The 17,272-nt window shown below is 38.0% G+C and overlaps 1 protein-coding gene across 6 annotated transcripts in view; it reads right to left on the bottom strand.

Moving 5' to 3' along the window:
* Positions 1-14,767, bottom strand: part of HNRNPD (heterogeneous nuclear ribonucleoprotein D) — a 17,228-nt gene extending 2,461 nt beyond the window's left edge. Inside the window, exons 1-7 of one of the 6 annotated variants that reach the window (XR_010380882.1) lie at positions 14,179-14,726; positions 12,236-12,292; positions 3,038-3,206; positions 2,268-2,429; positions 1,036-1,167; positions 477-576; positions 218-364 (exon numbers count right to left, since the gene is read on the bottom strand). Coding sequence is in view for 4 of the 6 variants with exons in the window: in XM_031432749.2 (XP_031288609.2) it covers positions 218-364; positions 477-576; positions 1,036-1,167; positions 2,268-2,429; positions 3,038-3,206; positions 12,236-12,292; positions 14,179-14,414 (1,003 nt within the window). In the remaining 2 variants the exon portion in view is untranslated. Of the gene's footprint in view, positions 1-217; positions 365-476; positions 577-1,035; positions 1,168-2,267; positions 2,430-3,037; positions 3,207-12,235; positions 12,293-14,178 lie in introns of all 6 variants that reach the window. The other 5 variants (XM_031432749.2, XR_010380884.1, XM_064485746.1 and 2 more) reach the window with 5 other exon arrangements.
* Positions 14,768-17,272: the final 2,505 nt, after the last annotated feature.

Below are 17,272 nucleotides of genomic sequence, written 5' to 3' on the forward strand. Positions count from 1 at the left end.
TACATACACAGAGGCACACATACACCTTACCCTTATAGTGTGCATGTGGTACAGGCTGGGAGGAACCTAGCAATAAAATGGCTGCAGTTTCAAGTTTCCAGGAATTTGAAACCTGAAGAAGTTTGCGCTTGGCAAAGCTATACTAACCTTTCTACCTATCCAAATTTGTACAAAATAAATGTCAAATAGCAGTTAATATAAAAAGTATAGTACTTACTGCTATAATCACCATATCCATAGTAGTTGTTGTAACCAGTGTAGTCATATCCTCCATAACCACCGTAACCTTGGCTGTTATATCCATAGTTGCCATAGCCTTGATTCCAATAGTTACTATATCCCTGGTTCCAGTTTTGACTGGGGCCTGCAGCACATTAATAGGTTCACTAAAGTCAGAAGATCAGCAAAGATCTTTACTTCAGGATAATTAAAAAGTAGAAAAGCTTAAGATAGAGTAAACTTAGGCTCTAGCTTACCACCACCTCTTCCACGCGCTCTTCCCGCGAATCCTCCTCTAGATCCCCACTGCTGCTGTTGCTGATACTGTTCCTTCGACATGGCTACTTTTATTTCACACTACAAAGAGGAAAATTATGTTATTACAATGACTCAAGAAAAATTTCAAATCAGTTTACAGTAACCAGAATAGCCAATACTGTCTAAAACATACAGATGGTTCATTCGATACTTTCCTCAAAATCAGTTTATTAATTAATTCAATCATCAGTACTTCGAGAAATAATCACTTCTGATATATTCAAGAAGTATTTGCTTGAGTATGCTACTACATTCTATTTGTCAGGTCCTCAAAGAGTATCTCTTGTAAAGCTTCTACGAAATGCATTTAAATGTTTCCCTCTTGCTCCCCAGTAAAAGCAAAAAGTCAAAAAAAATTACTTTGATAAATAAGGGGCCAATGAGACATCTTTAAAGAACAAACACACAACCTGAAGCCTTTACAGAAAGTTCAGATGATTAAACTCCCTCCAACAGCTGTATGTATACTCTTTGTAAATAAATGGATGCTTAACTTACTTTACTAAGACCAACATTGTGGTATTTCTTTTCCATTATCTTCTTCACTGGTTCCTCTTCCTTAAAGGTAATAAAGCAGAATCCACGCCTCTTATTGGTCTTGTTGTCCATGGGGAGCTCTATGGATTCAACCTGATATCAAAAAACAAGTTTTAATACCTTAGTGTGCATGTTATTGATAGTAAGAGCACAAGTTTAGTGGGAAAAATACACAAAGAAAACATACATTTGGCCCTCAAGCTCTATTGAGTGCTCTCTCTCCCTGTTTATTCTAATCTTCTTAAGTCTTCAAATTAGAATATGCACTCCACCTACAAAGTCTTTAAACCTATCCATTAAAAAATAAAGCTTTACAGGGTACTGACACTGACTACCTAAACCAAGGGTCACAATTCAAATGCCTACCAAGAACAAGCAAAAGGAAAACAGTCAACTTTAAAAAAAAAACGTTAAGTCACTGCATTTGGGAGAAAACAGAGAATGGTGAGGATCACTGAAAACTGGAGAGCATATAACCGAAGGTGGAAGTTGCTACACATCTTAGATGGTTATCACCATGCAAAAAAGGCAGTTCCAATGCTGCGTGCTCCTGTAACTATTTAAGAAAAGCTAAATATCCAGATTTTTGTGGAAAATATCTCAATTCCTAAATACTAACAACAAAATACACAAAACATTTTGTTTGAATCAAACCAAGGATGTCTGCAGGGTGTACCTGGGGCCAAAAGCCACAAATTTCTCATTTTAGCTTTAAATCAATTCATAAAAGGAATCTCAGAGTCTAGTTAGCCTCATAAAATTTGCACATATACATGTACTTAAATTCAGAAAGCACTACATTCTTTTCTAAGTTTATTTTTTTCCTATTCTCAACTGAACCATTTCCTTCTATGGCTCATGTAATTCAATCTGGATTTCTTCTTCTTGTTTTAGTCTTATTTCTTTTACTAATTCAGTAAATTCCAAGATAAGAATGTTTATTTCATCTTTGTGTACCCTGCGCCCAGCAATGTTATGTATACCATAGTTCCTCAATAAACTTCAAAATTCATCCATCTAACCTTTAAAGATTTGCTAATAAAGAAATTTATACTATCCTTATTTCAAAACAAATCACATAATCTGTCCAAATTTCAAAATAATTTGCTGGAAAATCCAGTGAAAACCCTTTTATGTGACAATTATATTCACACTAATTTTGACAAAAACTGGGTCAAAATATTATCACATACCTCACCAAAACCACCAAAGTACTCCCTTATTTTCTCTTCAGGTGTATCTGGAGAAAGGCCACCAACAAAAATTTTTTTAACAGGCTCTTTTGTTTTCATGGCTTTGGCCCTTTTAGGATCAATCACCTTCCCATTCAGTTTATGTTCTTTCTGATCCATCACCTAAGGAAATTGAAGTTTTCATTTTAAAGATACACAGTTTAACTAAAGTTCAGAGATAGTTAACTTACTTAAAAATAATTATATTTAAATAAATATAGCCAATGCCAGGCTTATGTTTGACTGGCTCACAAACTGTCAAATTATGGTAATGTGACATCAGCCAATACGTACCAATGTTTAAACCTAAATGTCAGTAAGAATGAAGAATGTTGTTAATCAATTACTAAAAACCACCATGCCTTTAACTGTCAGCAATGTAAGTATGACTGCTACTTTCCTTTAGCCTAAATTGTAAAAATAATTGTCAAGTTTCTTGCTTAACAAATTTCAAAATCCATACTTCTGTGAACTTGTCATAGCGCATACTTCTAATTGAGTATGTTTAAGTCTCAATACTTTAAAAGTTAATTTTAATTTAGTAGACCCTGGCACACAAAAAATATTCAGTAAACAGTTCTTGAACCTGACTCTTTTCATAAAAGGTACTGACAAGAATTTTCTTCCTTCGCATTAACTGCAAAAGGGGAAATTACAAATAATGGATTAATTGTATCAAGCTATTCACATTATTTTATAGTATTAACTGATCAGAACACATAGCACACTACCTTATCTACACTCTCCGACTCTTTAAATAGCACAAAGCCAAAACCCCTTGATCGCCCTGTGATAGGATCTAACTTCAGAGTGCAGTCTACGACTTCACCAAATTTGGAGAAGTAGTCCTTCAGATCTTTCTTTGTAGTGTCCCAGCTAAGGCCTCCTATAAACATTTTCCTGTAAAGACAAAAAGCAATATTAAAATGCTAAAAAAAAAAATTTTAATTTTGTCTTAAGTATCCACATCAATAACTTTTCCAAACTGCACCAATTTACTGGGCAGTATATTAAAATGTCATTCTTCCTATATAACCACGTATCAGGAACACCCTATTTCAGTTTTGGAAAGTTTTGCTTATGACTACTGCGCCTGCATAATTAAAAACTAGAGAGCAAGCAGCAGATTAAATCTGACTTGCAAAAAATGTATCCCCAAAGTAAAAATAGTATATACATTAAATTACAGAAAGTTAAATATTGGTTAACAGCAAAATACAGAACTTCAGCTTCAAATTTCTCTTCCAAATCTTCATTAAACTTATAAAGGCTACGTAGTCTCCACTAACCACAGCAAGCAGCATGTGTCTATGCTGAAGCTCCTGTCTTAACAGTTCTCTAACAAAACTCTTAGCACATAAAATGGAAAATCTACATCTCACGATTAAGTTGTAAACCAAGTTTTTTGATGTGCTAAGAATCCCTAATGAAGACAAAAGTAATCACATAAGCAATTTAATGAACAAAAAGAATTATTCACTGAAGCACAAGCCACTAATTAACCTAGATGATTTCCTTACAGTAGAACCTCAGTTAACCAGCAACAAAATATTTAAATCTTTACAATGCTAAAAGTGACAGGTGGTAAGTGGAAACCACCAGGACACTTTAAGACCAAAAATACACTCCCCATCAAAAAAAATTAAGGTGAAATCTTATTTTTATTATAGCAAAAGGCCATAAAGCTCAGATCTGGCAGCCCTGTGATCCATTTTACATATGCCCCCTTTACCCACCCCCACTAAAGAGCTAACATATACCTCCTACCCTTTAAACAGACAAGATTGGATATTGTTATTCTAAGGGTAAACTGTCAGAATTTGTTACGTGAGAGCTAATGATTAATTTCACCACGGAATAACTATGTTTGGTCAATGCCTCGTATCTTTATAACTGTGGTGGGTCAGGGTAAGGATGATGATGGTCATGTGGTGCTAATTTCCAGCTATGGAAAGAAATTAAACCAAGAAACACCTCCATCTTGTAGGCTTTTTAGGATATTTCCACTAGAGCCAATTCTTGCAAAAGAGGATAAGCCTGTCCCTAGAAAAAGATCTTGCTTCCTCTTCACCTAAAGATGCTGGATTAACTGAGGTGTTACTGATTTTACTATTTTATCACAAACTTGTTTTTTACTTCTAATGACAAAGCTGACTTAATGTAAAAGAAGTCTTACTTTAGGCATATTCTGTGCTTCCCATTTCAGGTTAGGTTTTCAACTTGTACCTGTATTCTAGAGCTGGGCTATTTATATGCTTAACATTCAGGACTTCTGTTAATAAAATGTCCATTTATTATCTCTTTTTGTATTTTACAGTCAAATGAGCATAAGGAAACACCCATAATGTTGTATAGGTATTTTTAATGTTTACTGCCAATTCCATGGAACAAAAGTTGAGGTACTTTCTCAATTACATTTTCTTCCATATCCAATGAATATCCAATCTGTATTCCCTTAAACATCTTATTTTTAACCTAAAGATCCAGAGCATTTCCTTCATAGATGGAAAGTATATTACCAACATTTACTCTTTCAAGGTGAAGAGGACACTGTTATCTTTTTAAAGATGAGAAAAAGAACTGACTATAAAGCAATGACCTCTTGCTCAGATATTCAGGGAAAATTCTACAACAGAAACAACTTCCAAGTAAATTGAAATATAACTATTAAATTACCACTTCTGTGATTATTACAGAAATTTTCCATCAATAGTTTAACAGCTGGAAAGTATTTCAACCTGAGGAGAGTAAGTAACAAAAGCCTTATTTTAAAAAGAAAAAATTGAAAGGCAACAAAATCCTGTGTCTAGTCTGTTCCTCAGATATTGAGACTGAACTCATTTTGATTTTATTCAACCAAGAAAATGTTTATTATTGGGTTGTGTCAATTTAAAATTAAGAAATAAAAAACAATTACAAAGAAATAAATTGTAACACCAAGAATGAGGCATGTTCTATTATTCACAAGCCCCAAATTTTTTCTCAACTTTGGGAGTCAGTTTTCTTAAATATTAGATAAGCATACTAATTCATCACCTGGCCTATTAAGGGTTCTTTAAGAAACTTTTTACACATTCAATGTAGTCTTTAGTAAAGAAGTCATTAAATGTACCTACCTTAGAGTTAAAAGGTCCCTGAAGAGGCCTCAACTAACAATCAAATCCCAGAAATTTAGTACGTGTTCTAGTCAACTATAATTTATACATATTCCATAGAATGATTACTGTTTTTCAAAAACTTAAAGCAAAATATGTAGTAAAACTTCGGCTATCCAGCACCTTTGGAGAATGAGGAGCCAAATATTTATTACACCTTTCTTCAAACACTGCCTGCTCTCCTTAATCGCTCCCCTCCTCTTTTTTGGTTTTCTCCCAATTGTTTTTTAACCTTCAAGCACTTGGAATGATTTTTTTTCCTACAATGTATCACACACTCTTCTGCCTTAATCAAATACAGTAATCATGATTTAACACTCTTTGGGTCAGTTACCACTAATACATTATGCTACTGTAGCATGCCCATAGGGTCTTCTGAAGTTAGAGAATTACTTATGAATACACCAAGTGCATCTTATTTCTTAGCTTTTTTAACAAGTTTCAGTTTTCATTTTTGCTAGATTAACCAGAAGTTACTGTTCTAAAATGCTTCCCCCATCCACTCTGTAGCTAGGTAGCTAGCACTCAAATTTTTCAAATTTTGTGTAAAGTAAAAGTAAACAGCCTCTGAGCAAGTGCCTAACTGGATCTTTCTGAAACAAATTCATTACCATTTTGGCAGCCCAAAAGCACTCTTTTCCTTCTGCTCTAATAAAGGGTGCTGCACAACTAACAACCAGACAACTGGATATACTACAATGAACACAAACTGTATCAAATCCATTCCATCTTTACTAAATGGAACATATTAAATCCACCCCATTTTCATTCAGTAGGCACAGCAAGATACAAATGTATAATACATAAGAAAAAGTCTGTTATCTTAACTCTGGATAAATGGGAACTTATTTTAGCCTCTCTGAAACACCAGCATTCTGACATGCTCTCTCTCAAATTATGAGATGGTACAAGATGATACCAATTTAAACTTTCTATATTTTATATTACTGTATCTTGCTTGACGTACACCACCTATTGTCTGGCCAGATTACCTCTGCTACCTTAAATACAAAGACTGACTTTCAAGTTGCCTTCACCCCTGCAGAGATGTGCACACTTTACAAGGAAGCAGAGCTGGAACTTTAGAAAAATCCTGAGCAGTCAAGTTAAAACTACAAGAGGACTCATTCAACTAGCAAAAATGGGCCCCTAATACTGCAATGTAAGTTTAAAACTTGATCCTTACTTACAAGTCAATTGAAAATCCCCATTAAAGTGTAGGACTCCATTTACAGCATTAACAAAGTTTAATTTCTTTTTAACTTTTTTATACAAAGTTTAATTTCTTGATCCTGTCTGTAAAGCTATTTAGCACCCCAAAGACAGTACAATACTCAATTTAAAACACTCAACAACTGAAATCTCCTTGCCTTTACACATATTGATATTATACCATATTATAATATTAAATGGCAGGCAAAGTTATACAACTCAGTGCACATAACTCTCTAAATGAGAATTTAGGTCATTCTCTTTTAGAGAAAGTAAATTTAGAGACAGTAAGCCAAACTGTCTGGGGTCTAAATCCTTCCTCCAGAACTGATCCTAAGGGAAAAAAAATTCCAAAACTGTTTTCTACATCTGTAAAAAAGAGGACTAAGAGTTTACCTCATAAATCTGTACTAAGGATTTAAATGGCACAGAACATAGTCTGACACATCCTAAGTGCTCAATAAAAATAATTATTATTTAGAACAGGTAGAGCACAATCTACATATAATTTAATAAAACAATTTTTTCATTTTCTTAACAGCTTAATTTTTTTTTAATCTGCACGGGCTATATGAAGTTTCAACATTAAGGGGAAAAAGCCAGGATGAGTTTTATATAAATGGATCCTAGCATTATTTTTAATGCCAGACTTAAAAAACCCAGAAATCTTAAATATCCTGTGTAAAACTATATAGACTGGAAATTTAGTTGTCTAAGACTCTTAAATAAAATGTAGTTCCAAAATCATACTGATGGCTTGTCTGTACTCTACATAAATGCCAAAAACTTTAGTAAGGAATAATTTCAAAATATAAAACACAATATATATGGAGCACTGCTGACTGGTGGAAACTGTTCCAATACCGTTTTTTCCCATCCAAGAATTATGTTCTCAATACTACTGAGGTCACTAGGTTTAACACTCCAGAAACAGGAAGTATTTTTTATATCTTTATATTTCCCTATCAAGTCCTTACTGTGAAACACCTTATTCAAGGTAAAATGATAAATACTATTACATTTCTTCCCACTTTTGGAACAGGGACAAAAAAATGTATTCTGTAACTTTTAAACACTTTCTAACAACTCATGATCTTCCATTTGTGGTTTCATAACAAATTCTGACAGTTTAAAAACTACCAAAAAAAAAGTCAATCTGATATACATTTCAAGTATATAACGTGACTGGTCAATCACTATCACTTTTTAGAGTAATGCTACTCAAACATACTACATTCTTTTTTAAAAAGTTTCTGGTATTTTATAATTTCTTTAAAATCCTAAAATGATATTAAGTATAATAAAATCTCACCAACAGATAAGAAATTATTCCTTATAAATTTTAGATTTTAAAATTAAGTCAGTAGTTAACTAAGCTGAGGTGAGGTTTACTTTTTGCAACTAGATGGTATTCACATATTATCATTTAGGAATCTGTGTAAAAGGTAACTTTGGAAACAGCTTAACAAACTTTTAACAAGTCAATAAAAAAGATTAATTCCTCTAGCTAATATATTAGATCTCATTTCTTCATACTTTGAATGAACCTAAATGACTGAAAAGGATAACTAAGTTGAAAACATAATAGCTAATAAACATCAGTTTTTTAATAAACTTCAATGTTGAACCCTAAAATCTCCCCCCTTCTGTTTCATTCCCAGACAGGAATGACATCTTGTTCATTTTTACTTTTAAAATAAACTTTCAATCAGCTTTACAAGGTAAACTCCCATCTACCTAAAGGTTAAGGAATAGGCTTTCCTTAACCTAGAGGTTAAGGTTCTGGTTAACTGAGATTACTACACATTGTTTTCTATTAGAAATCAATTTAAGTAGTGACACTAAACTCAGAAAATGATTTTCACCGTTTTTGATAGAATTTTAGAATCTTGCTTTAAAATCACATTACTTTTTAATAGTATAAGAGGAAAATTATAGAAGATTCATTCTATGACATTGTCTTTTAGTTGCTTTTTGAGTATACTGACAGTTTTTCATCTATCTTTCTCTTAAGACTTGGGGTGGGGAGATGGGAGTTGGGTTTCCTGGCTATTTGGGCTTTGTGGTAGTTTTGAAAGTCTAGATAAGTAGGAGCTTACACAACATGACCTAAACTATCACTCTGAGTATTCGCCAAGCACTGCCAGTAATACGAGTCTCCCCACTCCACCCCCAAACAGTCTTAAATGTCTAGCTCCAATGTACAATATAATACTCCAGAAACTAAAACATGCTTACCTTTACTCCACAGGAGTAAACCACTGGCAGTATCAATTATTAAGGCACGGGGACAAATACACACAAACTATGAAAGCAGGCTATGTAGTCAATCTTCCTGTGGTGAGCATTGTTTCCAACACATAGATCAGCAAACCAAGTAACAAACATGTTATATTACCTGAGACCACACTGTTGGAAGTGAAGTAACAGAAACAGATCCCACGCTTCCAGCATCCAGTTCAGTGCCCTATCTACTAAAACGTTGAAGCAGAACTAAAGTCAAATAAAACTTCAACAGAAGTTGTTTCACTCCATTTGTGAATCTGCACACACTCAAGGTGCACAGCTTTAATTGGAATAGGAAATGAGTTATTACTCTATTCCTTTTTTAATGCTTTCAAGCGTGGCATATTATCACTTAAAGGCTAAAACTAATCATCTTCCATGTTGGCCATAAATCATATACAACAGTAAAAATGAAAACTGTCTTATATTAGGACACCCTCACAGATGTCAGAATACCCAGGGAACATTAAAAATACAAAGTATATATACCCTTAATTTATAGAAGCAGCCAAAAGTATACTTATCTCAAAAAGCAGCACTGAAAAACTTCAATAATATTCTACAATTCCAAAGATCAGGTGACTTTTAATCTTTCGTAATAGATAAGAACTTGAAATAAAAAGGAATGTAAGTATTCCTCCTTTACGTGTTCATTATCTCAAGATCTGGGGGCATCTATTTCTGCAATTTTAAGCTTGGAAACTTGTCAAAGGTTCCAAAGAATGCCAAAATTCAGACCCACCTACTCAAGATCTCAACTTTACAATAAATCCAACTTACTGAATCAAAGGCCAGTATATTGGCATGAGACTGCTTTATCTAAAAGTTAAACTGTTTTATGAAACAATTTCAAAATGCCCCAGAAGCACTGGGCCATAGATTTTAATCTCAAATATTTAAAATAAAAACGTGGTGGGTAGGCCTGTTTCTTAAAAACTGGACAAAAGAAAACCTATAGCACAATTAATTCACAAAATTCTCAAACAGAAAGAATCACACTTGAGTTTATACACTAATGGTAACAGGACTAGATCAACTGTCCTATTAGAAAAGTATTGCTGTACTTTGGCTGATAAATGAATGGGATTATTCTGCTTCCTGCTTCATCCAATGGAGGCAAGTCAAAGTACCTACCTTGTAAAACTGTCTGAAAGCTAACACAATATTATAGTTCTCCACTGATCATGAGATTTTAAAATCTCTGCCTCCAGGTAGCTGGCTATATGGCATGCACATTTTGCCAGACAGTAAGTATATTTTAAAGAACCTACCCTAAAGAATCATAGCCCTTACAGGACATAGTGAGTTCACACCAAAATGAGAAATCCCAGTGCAACTGCTTTTAAGTAAAAACTGGGGATGTTAAAAGTTGGAAAGCATATAATGAGGTGAACTCATGAAGACATTTTACTCTGAAGATACTCTGTAAGTCCACAGTAAATTGTGGAAACACCACACTCCACTAGAGATGTAACAGGCATGTCATCCTCAAAATAGCAGTTTATTCTTTTGTTTTAAAAAAAAAAACACTTAAGGGGGGAGGGTAACAGCTCAGTGGTAGAGTTCAAACTTAGCATGCAAGAGGGCCCGGTTTATCCCCAGTACCTCCACCAAAAAAACAAACAAAAAAACTTAAGTCTACAACAAAAGCATTTTAAAATATTTTTAGGATGAAACTGTCATCACTTTAGTCTCATTAAAACTAAAAAGAAACGCACAGTGTGTCTTTAATAAATTTAGATCACTTTGTATCTAGTAACCAGTCTTAATTAACCTCACCACTGATCATTATGAAACTTCTGCCAAACTTCCCTCAAACTGGGAGACAGAGAAGAAAAGATTGGGGTGGGAGGCAAGTGCACAGACATCAGAAAGATTAAAGGACTTAAGTTTTTTGTGTGTGTTCAAGAAGAAAACAAGAACATCTACAGGATGAGGATAACTGACTGGGCAGTAGTGGTTAAGCCAAATACTAAACTTTAAAAATGAAAATATTATTTGCTAAATTTGTTAAATGTAAACTCACTTAAGTGAACTTCATAATCTAAAATGTTCATTAACTATAAATATTTAATTGTCCAGTTTTCCTAAGAGGTCACTCAAGGTAGCAGACCACATATAAATATTCCAAGAGTCAAAAGTGACCTTTAAACCTAAGTTTACAGTGCTTTTCAAATTAATGAAAATAAGTGCTTATATAAGATTTGAAATATGTAATGTAGTAAAGCACAGTTTTTATTATTTAGTTTCCACTATTACCTAGCAGTGAAATTGAACTATCACAGTGACAAATAGAATCATTTCCTTCAAAAACACATATTCTGTATGTCAAACTACGACGACAGGTTTTTTTGTTCTTTTGCCTACTGGTTCCACTGTTTTATCTCCAATATAAAACTGGACAAATTTCAGTGAAAGAAAATAATAGCAATAAACTGCTGTAAAATTTAAATGTTATCTCAACTGGGCTCTTAAAGTAGAATATAGTTTGTACAGATGTAAGTCAACTCTCTGGAAGTTACTGGCTCTTTAAACTCCAGTGTTGGTGGACACAAACTCAAATACCAACATTTAGGGGAAAGGAAAGGAAAAAAGAATATTCAATCTACCAGCCTTCCAAGAAGTCATGCAATTGTGAAACACACGTCAACCAACCAACTGTAATTAACATTCCAGCCAAATCACACTTAAATTTAAAAATCTGATTTAAGCTGTAGTGGAAAGCCACATCAGCGCCTCTAATAATACATATGCAATTCTTACTAAAGTTCTATTTACAAATATGGTTGGCGATAAAAGACTTCATTTTTGCATACATACACACACTACTTAAAATTATTTTACTACTGACATCTCCAGAATATTTCAGTATAACATGCAAGACATTTTAAACACAAAATACTTTGTATCAAATAACCTTCACATATAGCATTAGTTAGTTAACAAAAATACCTTCGTCTTAAAAACAAATCAAATTTAAAATTACAGTAATATTTTTCTTGCCCAGATATACAAATATCATTACTAATTACATTAAGCTTTAATAGCCCAAACCACACTTACATGCATTACCACAGACCAAAAACCATGTAATAGCATCAATTTTGCCCAAAGATCACACAAGATGCCTAAAAAGGTTTTATATCCCAGGTATAAAACATCCTATTGTACTAAAGTCTAGAATTTCCTGGGGATCAGTGGGCAACTAACCAGTACACAGCCTCTGCATGACTACTGAAACCTTTATAAGACAAAAATAAAATTTAAAAGTTTTACCATTCTTCCCGCTGTGCCGTCGCTGCTTCAGAGTGTCGTGGGGAGGAGTTTGAATGGCTAGGGAATTAACAACCGGTACAGCAACCAATCAAAATTCTAGTTTTAGTTTTTGACATTGTTAGGGTTAAAACTTTAATTCATTTACAGTTCAGTTCAACAGCACATAACTACAAAGGCAGCTGCTTTGTGATTTGAAAAATCAAACAGAAAGCTTGCCCCACACAGCAAGTTATACAGTTAGTCATTTTGGTGCCTCTGTCCAAAAAATAGAATTCAGAAAACAAAAACCAAAATGTTAAAGGCTTCCAAATGTTAAAGTTCCCAAATATTTAACATATCCCTTTCTTAAATTAAGGTATACGTAATTCAAGATAAATTAAGGAAAGAAAAAAGATAAATTAAGAAAAACTACTTTCCCATCCCACCTCCACTCTCCCAAAGCCAGCACAATCGGCAAAACAGCCTGACAGGAGTCTGCCTAGGCTGAGATTATTAAATCCTATACTCCAAAGAGCTTCTCTCTCACCCCTCCAAAGCTTGTGCCTTTTTCCAAAAAAAGAAATCGTATTTTCTAATATTGGGTTAAAGCAACATTTTATTGCTTTTACCTTCCACCAACACCTTTCTCCTTGTTAGAGTGAAAAAAGTTTCATACACACAACCAATTACAAAAAGTAATGGAAGCGTTAACCCAAGATCAGCAGTCAGTAACGGGAACAAGAAAACCCAATCAAGAACCCCGATTTAGTCCCTCCTGCTAACTCCTGTATTATGCTTCCCGCTCCCAATATGCTCTAATAAATGCAGCGTTAAATAATATATACAACGTATTCCAATTGGAGAAAGCAAATTACTACTTAAAAACCTGCAAAAAAGAAAAAAATGCCATGGCACAATACAGGATTTGTTCATTTTATGGTACAAGGCTAGTGGGCCTCTTTCGACTTGAATGAGTGAGAGAGCGGGAAGGAGAAATCAAGAGAGACCAAAAAAAGGATCCTGGGCACGAGGTGGGGTGGGAGTGTTGGTTAAAAAATGGAAATTGCACAGAAAACGTAAAGCAGGAGTACAACCTATACGAACAGTTGGGGACCCAAATAGCTGAAGGCGCGAAAAAGGTGCGCGGTCAGAGTAACTCGGCGGGGTGGGGGAAGGGCAGTCAGCAAGGCGGAGGCAGAACAGCTCCAGTCAAGTGCAGGCCCAGCCCACAAGGAACTTAAGGAAAGCCCGAGGAGCAAAACCAACGCACCAACAGGCGATTTGGGAAATTTCACCAGGGCCAATTGGTTCTGTAAGCTGTAAAGTAGAGACTACGTAAGCAAGTTGTTGTGCGATAGTGCATACTGGAAAAACGAAGAGGTGGAGGCGAAACTTACTCAAAATACTGAAAAACATTCGGCCTGAAGCCGAGGCGGGAGGAGCAGAGCTGGACAGCCTACATGTTCCCCGAAGCATGTGCTTATAAAGAACCACACATCGTCTTGGGATGTTAGAGTTAGGAGGCACCAAATAAACCGTAGTTGTCCAGGCATAAAGGCTTTTGTGTCTGACTGCGTTTTTTGCCGAGGACTTTAGAAAACCAGGAAGGGAGAAGACAGTGGGAAAAGAAAAAAGGTACCCCTCGACAGGCGGGAAAAAATCCTGGCGGCTAAGTCGGTGGGAGGAGACCCAAGGCGAGGGAGGGAAGGAGGGCGGGCCGGGGAACAGCATGGTGACGGCTAAAGGTGGAAACGTGTGTGATGGGGGAGGGGGCGATAAGCAGGCAGGGGGAGAAGGAAATGAAAACCCCGGGGAGTCCAGCGAAGAGAAGGGGAGAACAGTGAAGGAAAGCTGCATTGGGCCTGGAGGGCGGGCGGAGAGCGGGAACGAGGCCTAATGGCGGGGGGCAGGGAGGGGGAGGGGGGATAGTTGGGCCTGACTATCCCGGGCCGCCCCTTACTCACCCTTCATCCTCCTCGTTCTTACTGGCATCGATCTTCGCCCCCTCGGACTCGGCGCTGCCCCCTTCGGTGCCGCCGGCCGCGGTTCCGCCCCCGGTCCCGGCTCCACTTCCCGCCGCCGCCGCTGCCCCCTGCGCCGCCGCCACCATGGCTCCCTCCTGTTCGCCCGCTGAGCCGCCTACCGCCGCCGTTGCCGCCGCCGCCGCCGCCCCATCCCCGCCGAACTGCTCCTCCGACATAGTGCTAGTGCCTCCGCCGCCTCCGAGACTACACCCGCCGCTGCCGCGAGCCGAAAACTAGCAGCAAAGTAATCCCCGCCGCTGCCGCGCGCCCGCTCTACCGCGCGAAGCACACAACAAGACAGAGAAGGCGCGCGTGGCTGCAAAGGCTCCTGCGCCTCTCCCTGGCCTGCCCCCCTCGCCTCCCACTCTCACGCGGCGCGCACTCCCGCTCTCGCCCGCTGCACTAAAAAAGAATAAGAAGCAGCGGCGGCCGCTCTTGCCTCCTCCTCGCTTTAATGGCGCCGCCGCGGACCACCTAAAATGGCCGACGGAAGAACGGCGCGTCCCGGTCACGTGACGCGCAAGCGCGCCCTTTGCACCTCCCCCGCCCCCTCTACCGCTAGTTTTTTTTCCCCTTCCTTCTCGGTCCCGCCCTCTCGCTCCCTTTTATGCCTTCCTTTCACGCGCGGCGCCGCACAGCTAGGGGCCTTTAAAAGGAACCGGAAATGGCGTTCGATAAGACGGCCGCGCGGGGACCATCGAGAACAAGGAGCGCTGTTTCGAAGGCGCGGCTAGAGGGGCTCCTTCCTCCGCCCCCGCCTTTGCGAGGGTTCCTGGCCGCTCATCCACCAACCCCACCCCCACTCCCAGGAGCGGGCAGGAGCAGCGGCGTCGGGCAGGGGTGTGGTAGCGCCTCCCGGAAGACGACTGTCCCCTGTGCGCCTGCGGACTGGGAGTGGGGAAGGGGAGGTGCACAGCCGGCGGCTCCTTCTGTGCGGGAGGTCCCAGCCCTGGAAGGAAGGCTGCCCTGAGGTGTCGGCTCTGTCCCACGCGGCTGCTGGGGACGCCTGGCTCGCGGTGCCCTGAGCGAGGTGCCGGGGTTGGCGGCGCGCGCGCGGCCTGCGGCAGCTCTCCTCCCACCGTAGTCGCCGACGACCGGGTGACATTGAGGTTTCCCCGACAGTCGTCGTCGGGCTTCCCAGCCCCGGGCCAGCAGGCTGAGGCTGCTGACGATTAGGGCTGCTTTTTCTTTTAAGATTTGCTTTCTAAGTAAGATTTTTTTACTTGCTTGCATTTCTCCAGAACTTTTTCGTCAAAATACTCAGGTAGCTTGCATATTTTAAGGAACAGGGATTGTTTCGCTTTGCTTGCTTTATTTGAGGTTCCTAAAACCTACCAAGATTCTTTGAAAATCCTGAGAGTTGGGAAGTGGATTAGATCAACCAGTCGTTTAATTTAATGCCTTTTAGTCCTTGTACTAAATAGAATGTATATATGCTGTGAATCATCTTCCCAAGGTTTTTCTGTTGTGTTGTGGGGGGGGTGCTGGGGGGTTTGGGGGGGCGGGGATTGTTGTTAAATACCGCTAGGCGTTTTATGCCGGATAACATTCAAGTTCTTTAATAGACCTATTAGAAATCCCAGGTGCCTTGGCTGGAAACTGGATTATTCGGGCTTTGGGATTTGCAACTTCCTGCAATTACATCTAGAAGAAAATGAAGCTTTTAGGTACTTCTTTAGTCAACAAATGATTATTTGCCTGTTTAGCATGTGCCCAGACACTGAGGAAATGAAGACTAGTGAGAAATATAGCAAAGAACTCCGAAGAATTTATTTGTTTTCCACTATGTAATTAAATGAATTTGTGTTGACGCTATCCAGAAATCTCAAAGGAGGGTTTTAAAAGCATGTAATTTTTTTTATAATTAGACAAGCTTGCAGAATTTGCATTACAGAATAATTAAAACCCAGGAATACAGATCAAATTCTGAAAACATCTTAAAAAATGCTGAATTCCTGTATTAGGTAAATCATACCCAGGCAATGCTAAGAATGTGTATCTTAGATCAAGTGGTAGTGACTACAGGTATGTCTCCACCTGTCAAAATAAGAACCAAGAACAAAGTGGGTATTGTGCTCAAACCAATTATTTCAATTTAGAGACAACTAAGAAGAAGATCACCTAAGAGGGTGTCTCTTCAATCTCTTTTGCAGTCAAGAGAGGATTCTTTTGCTCTTAAAATAGCTTTAGAAGTACCTGCCTTTTAGTAATAAGACTTTTCCCAAAGGTTCGTTTTAATTCACACAGCCCGGTAGCTTCTGGACTTCTTGGAGTTTATACTTAAAAATTCTAGAAAACCTAGGAATGATTTTAAAGCTAACACCTGTACTGTATGTTATGTGAGTATGTATGATGCCTTATCACTCATATCCCATATTATGGTCCAAATCTCTGCACCCTGTGCTCCTGCACCTCCTATCCACCCAGCATTCCTCTTAGAAGTCACTTCAACCCTAGTTCTTTCATTCCTCATCAGCCTGGTAAACTATTCCTTCAAAACCCCAGTTAGATGTTACTACTTTGGGACTTCTCAGGCTCCCTGAGGCAGAATTAATCATCCATTCTCACAGCCTTTATCCTTGCTTCTGCTCTTCTAAATATGCAATTGTACTAGACCATGAGTTCCTGAAAATTAAAGATAATATGTTCTTTGTATCCTTCCTACCTCATGCATATGTGTATACACACTCAGATATAGTAAACTAATTGCTGGTTGAATTGTTGAATGACAACTTGCTAGGTTTAAGATCTTTCAGGCAAACTAGGTATTCTTCCAGGGACTTAAGTCTCTGCCCACCATTCCACTTTATCTGTAGCATAAAAACGCTTCCTCTAACCACTTGCTGATGTGTGAAATTCCTTAAGAAGGAGAAAACCAAACTTTTATTCCATATTCATAGGTAAAAATTTAATGTTGAAGTAGCTGGAGATGATATATTAGCACTATATTAGACTGGCCCAGACCACTGCAGGGAAGTAGTGTCCCTTCTCAATGTCCATCTTATGAGAAACTCCACGCTCCAGGAGGTTCCCA

Source organism: Camelus dromedarius, chromosome 1 (genome assembly GCF_036321535.1).
Source record: "Camelus dromedarius isolate mCamDro1 chromosome 1, mCamDro1.pat, whole genome shotgun sequence".
NCBI classification, from domain to species: Eukaryota; Metazoa; Chordata; class Mammalia; order Artiodactyla; family Camelidae; genus Camelus; species Camelus dromedarius.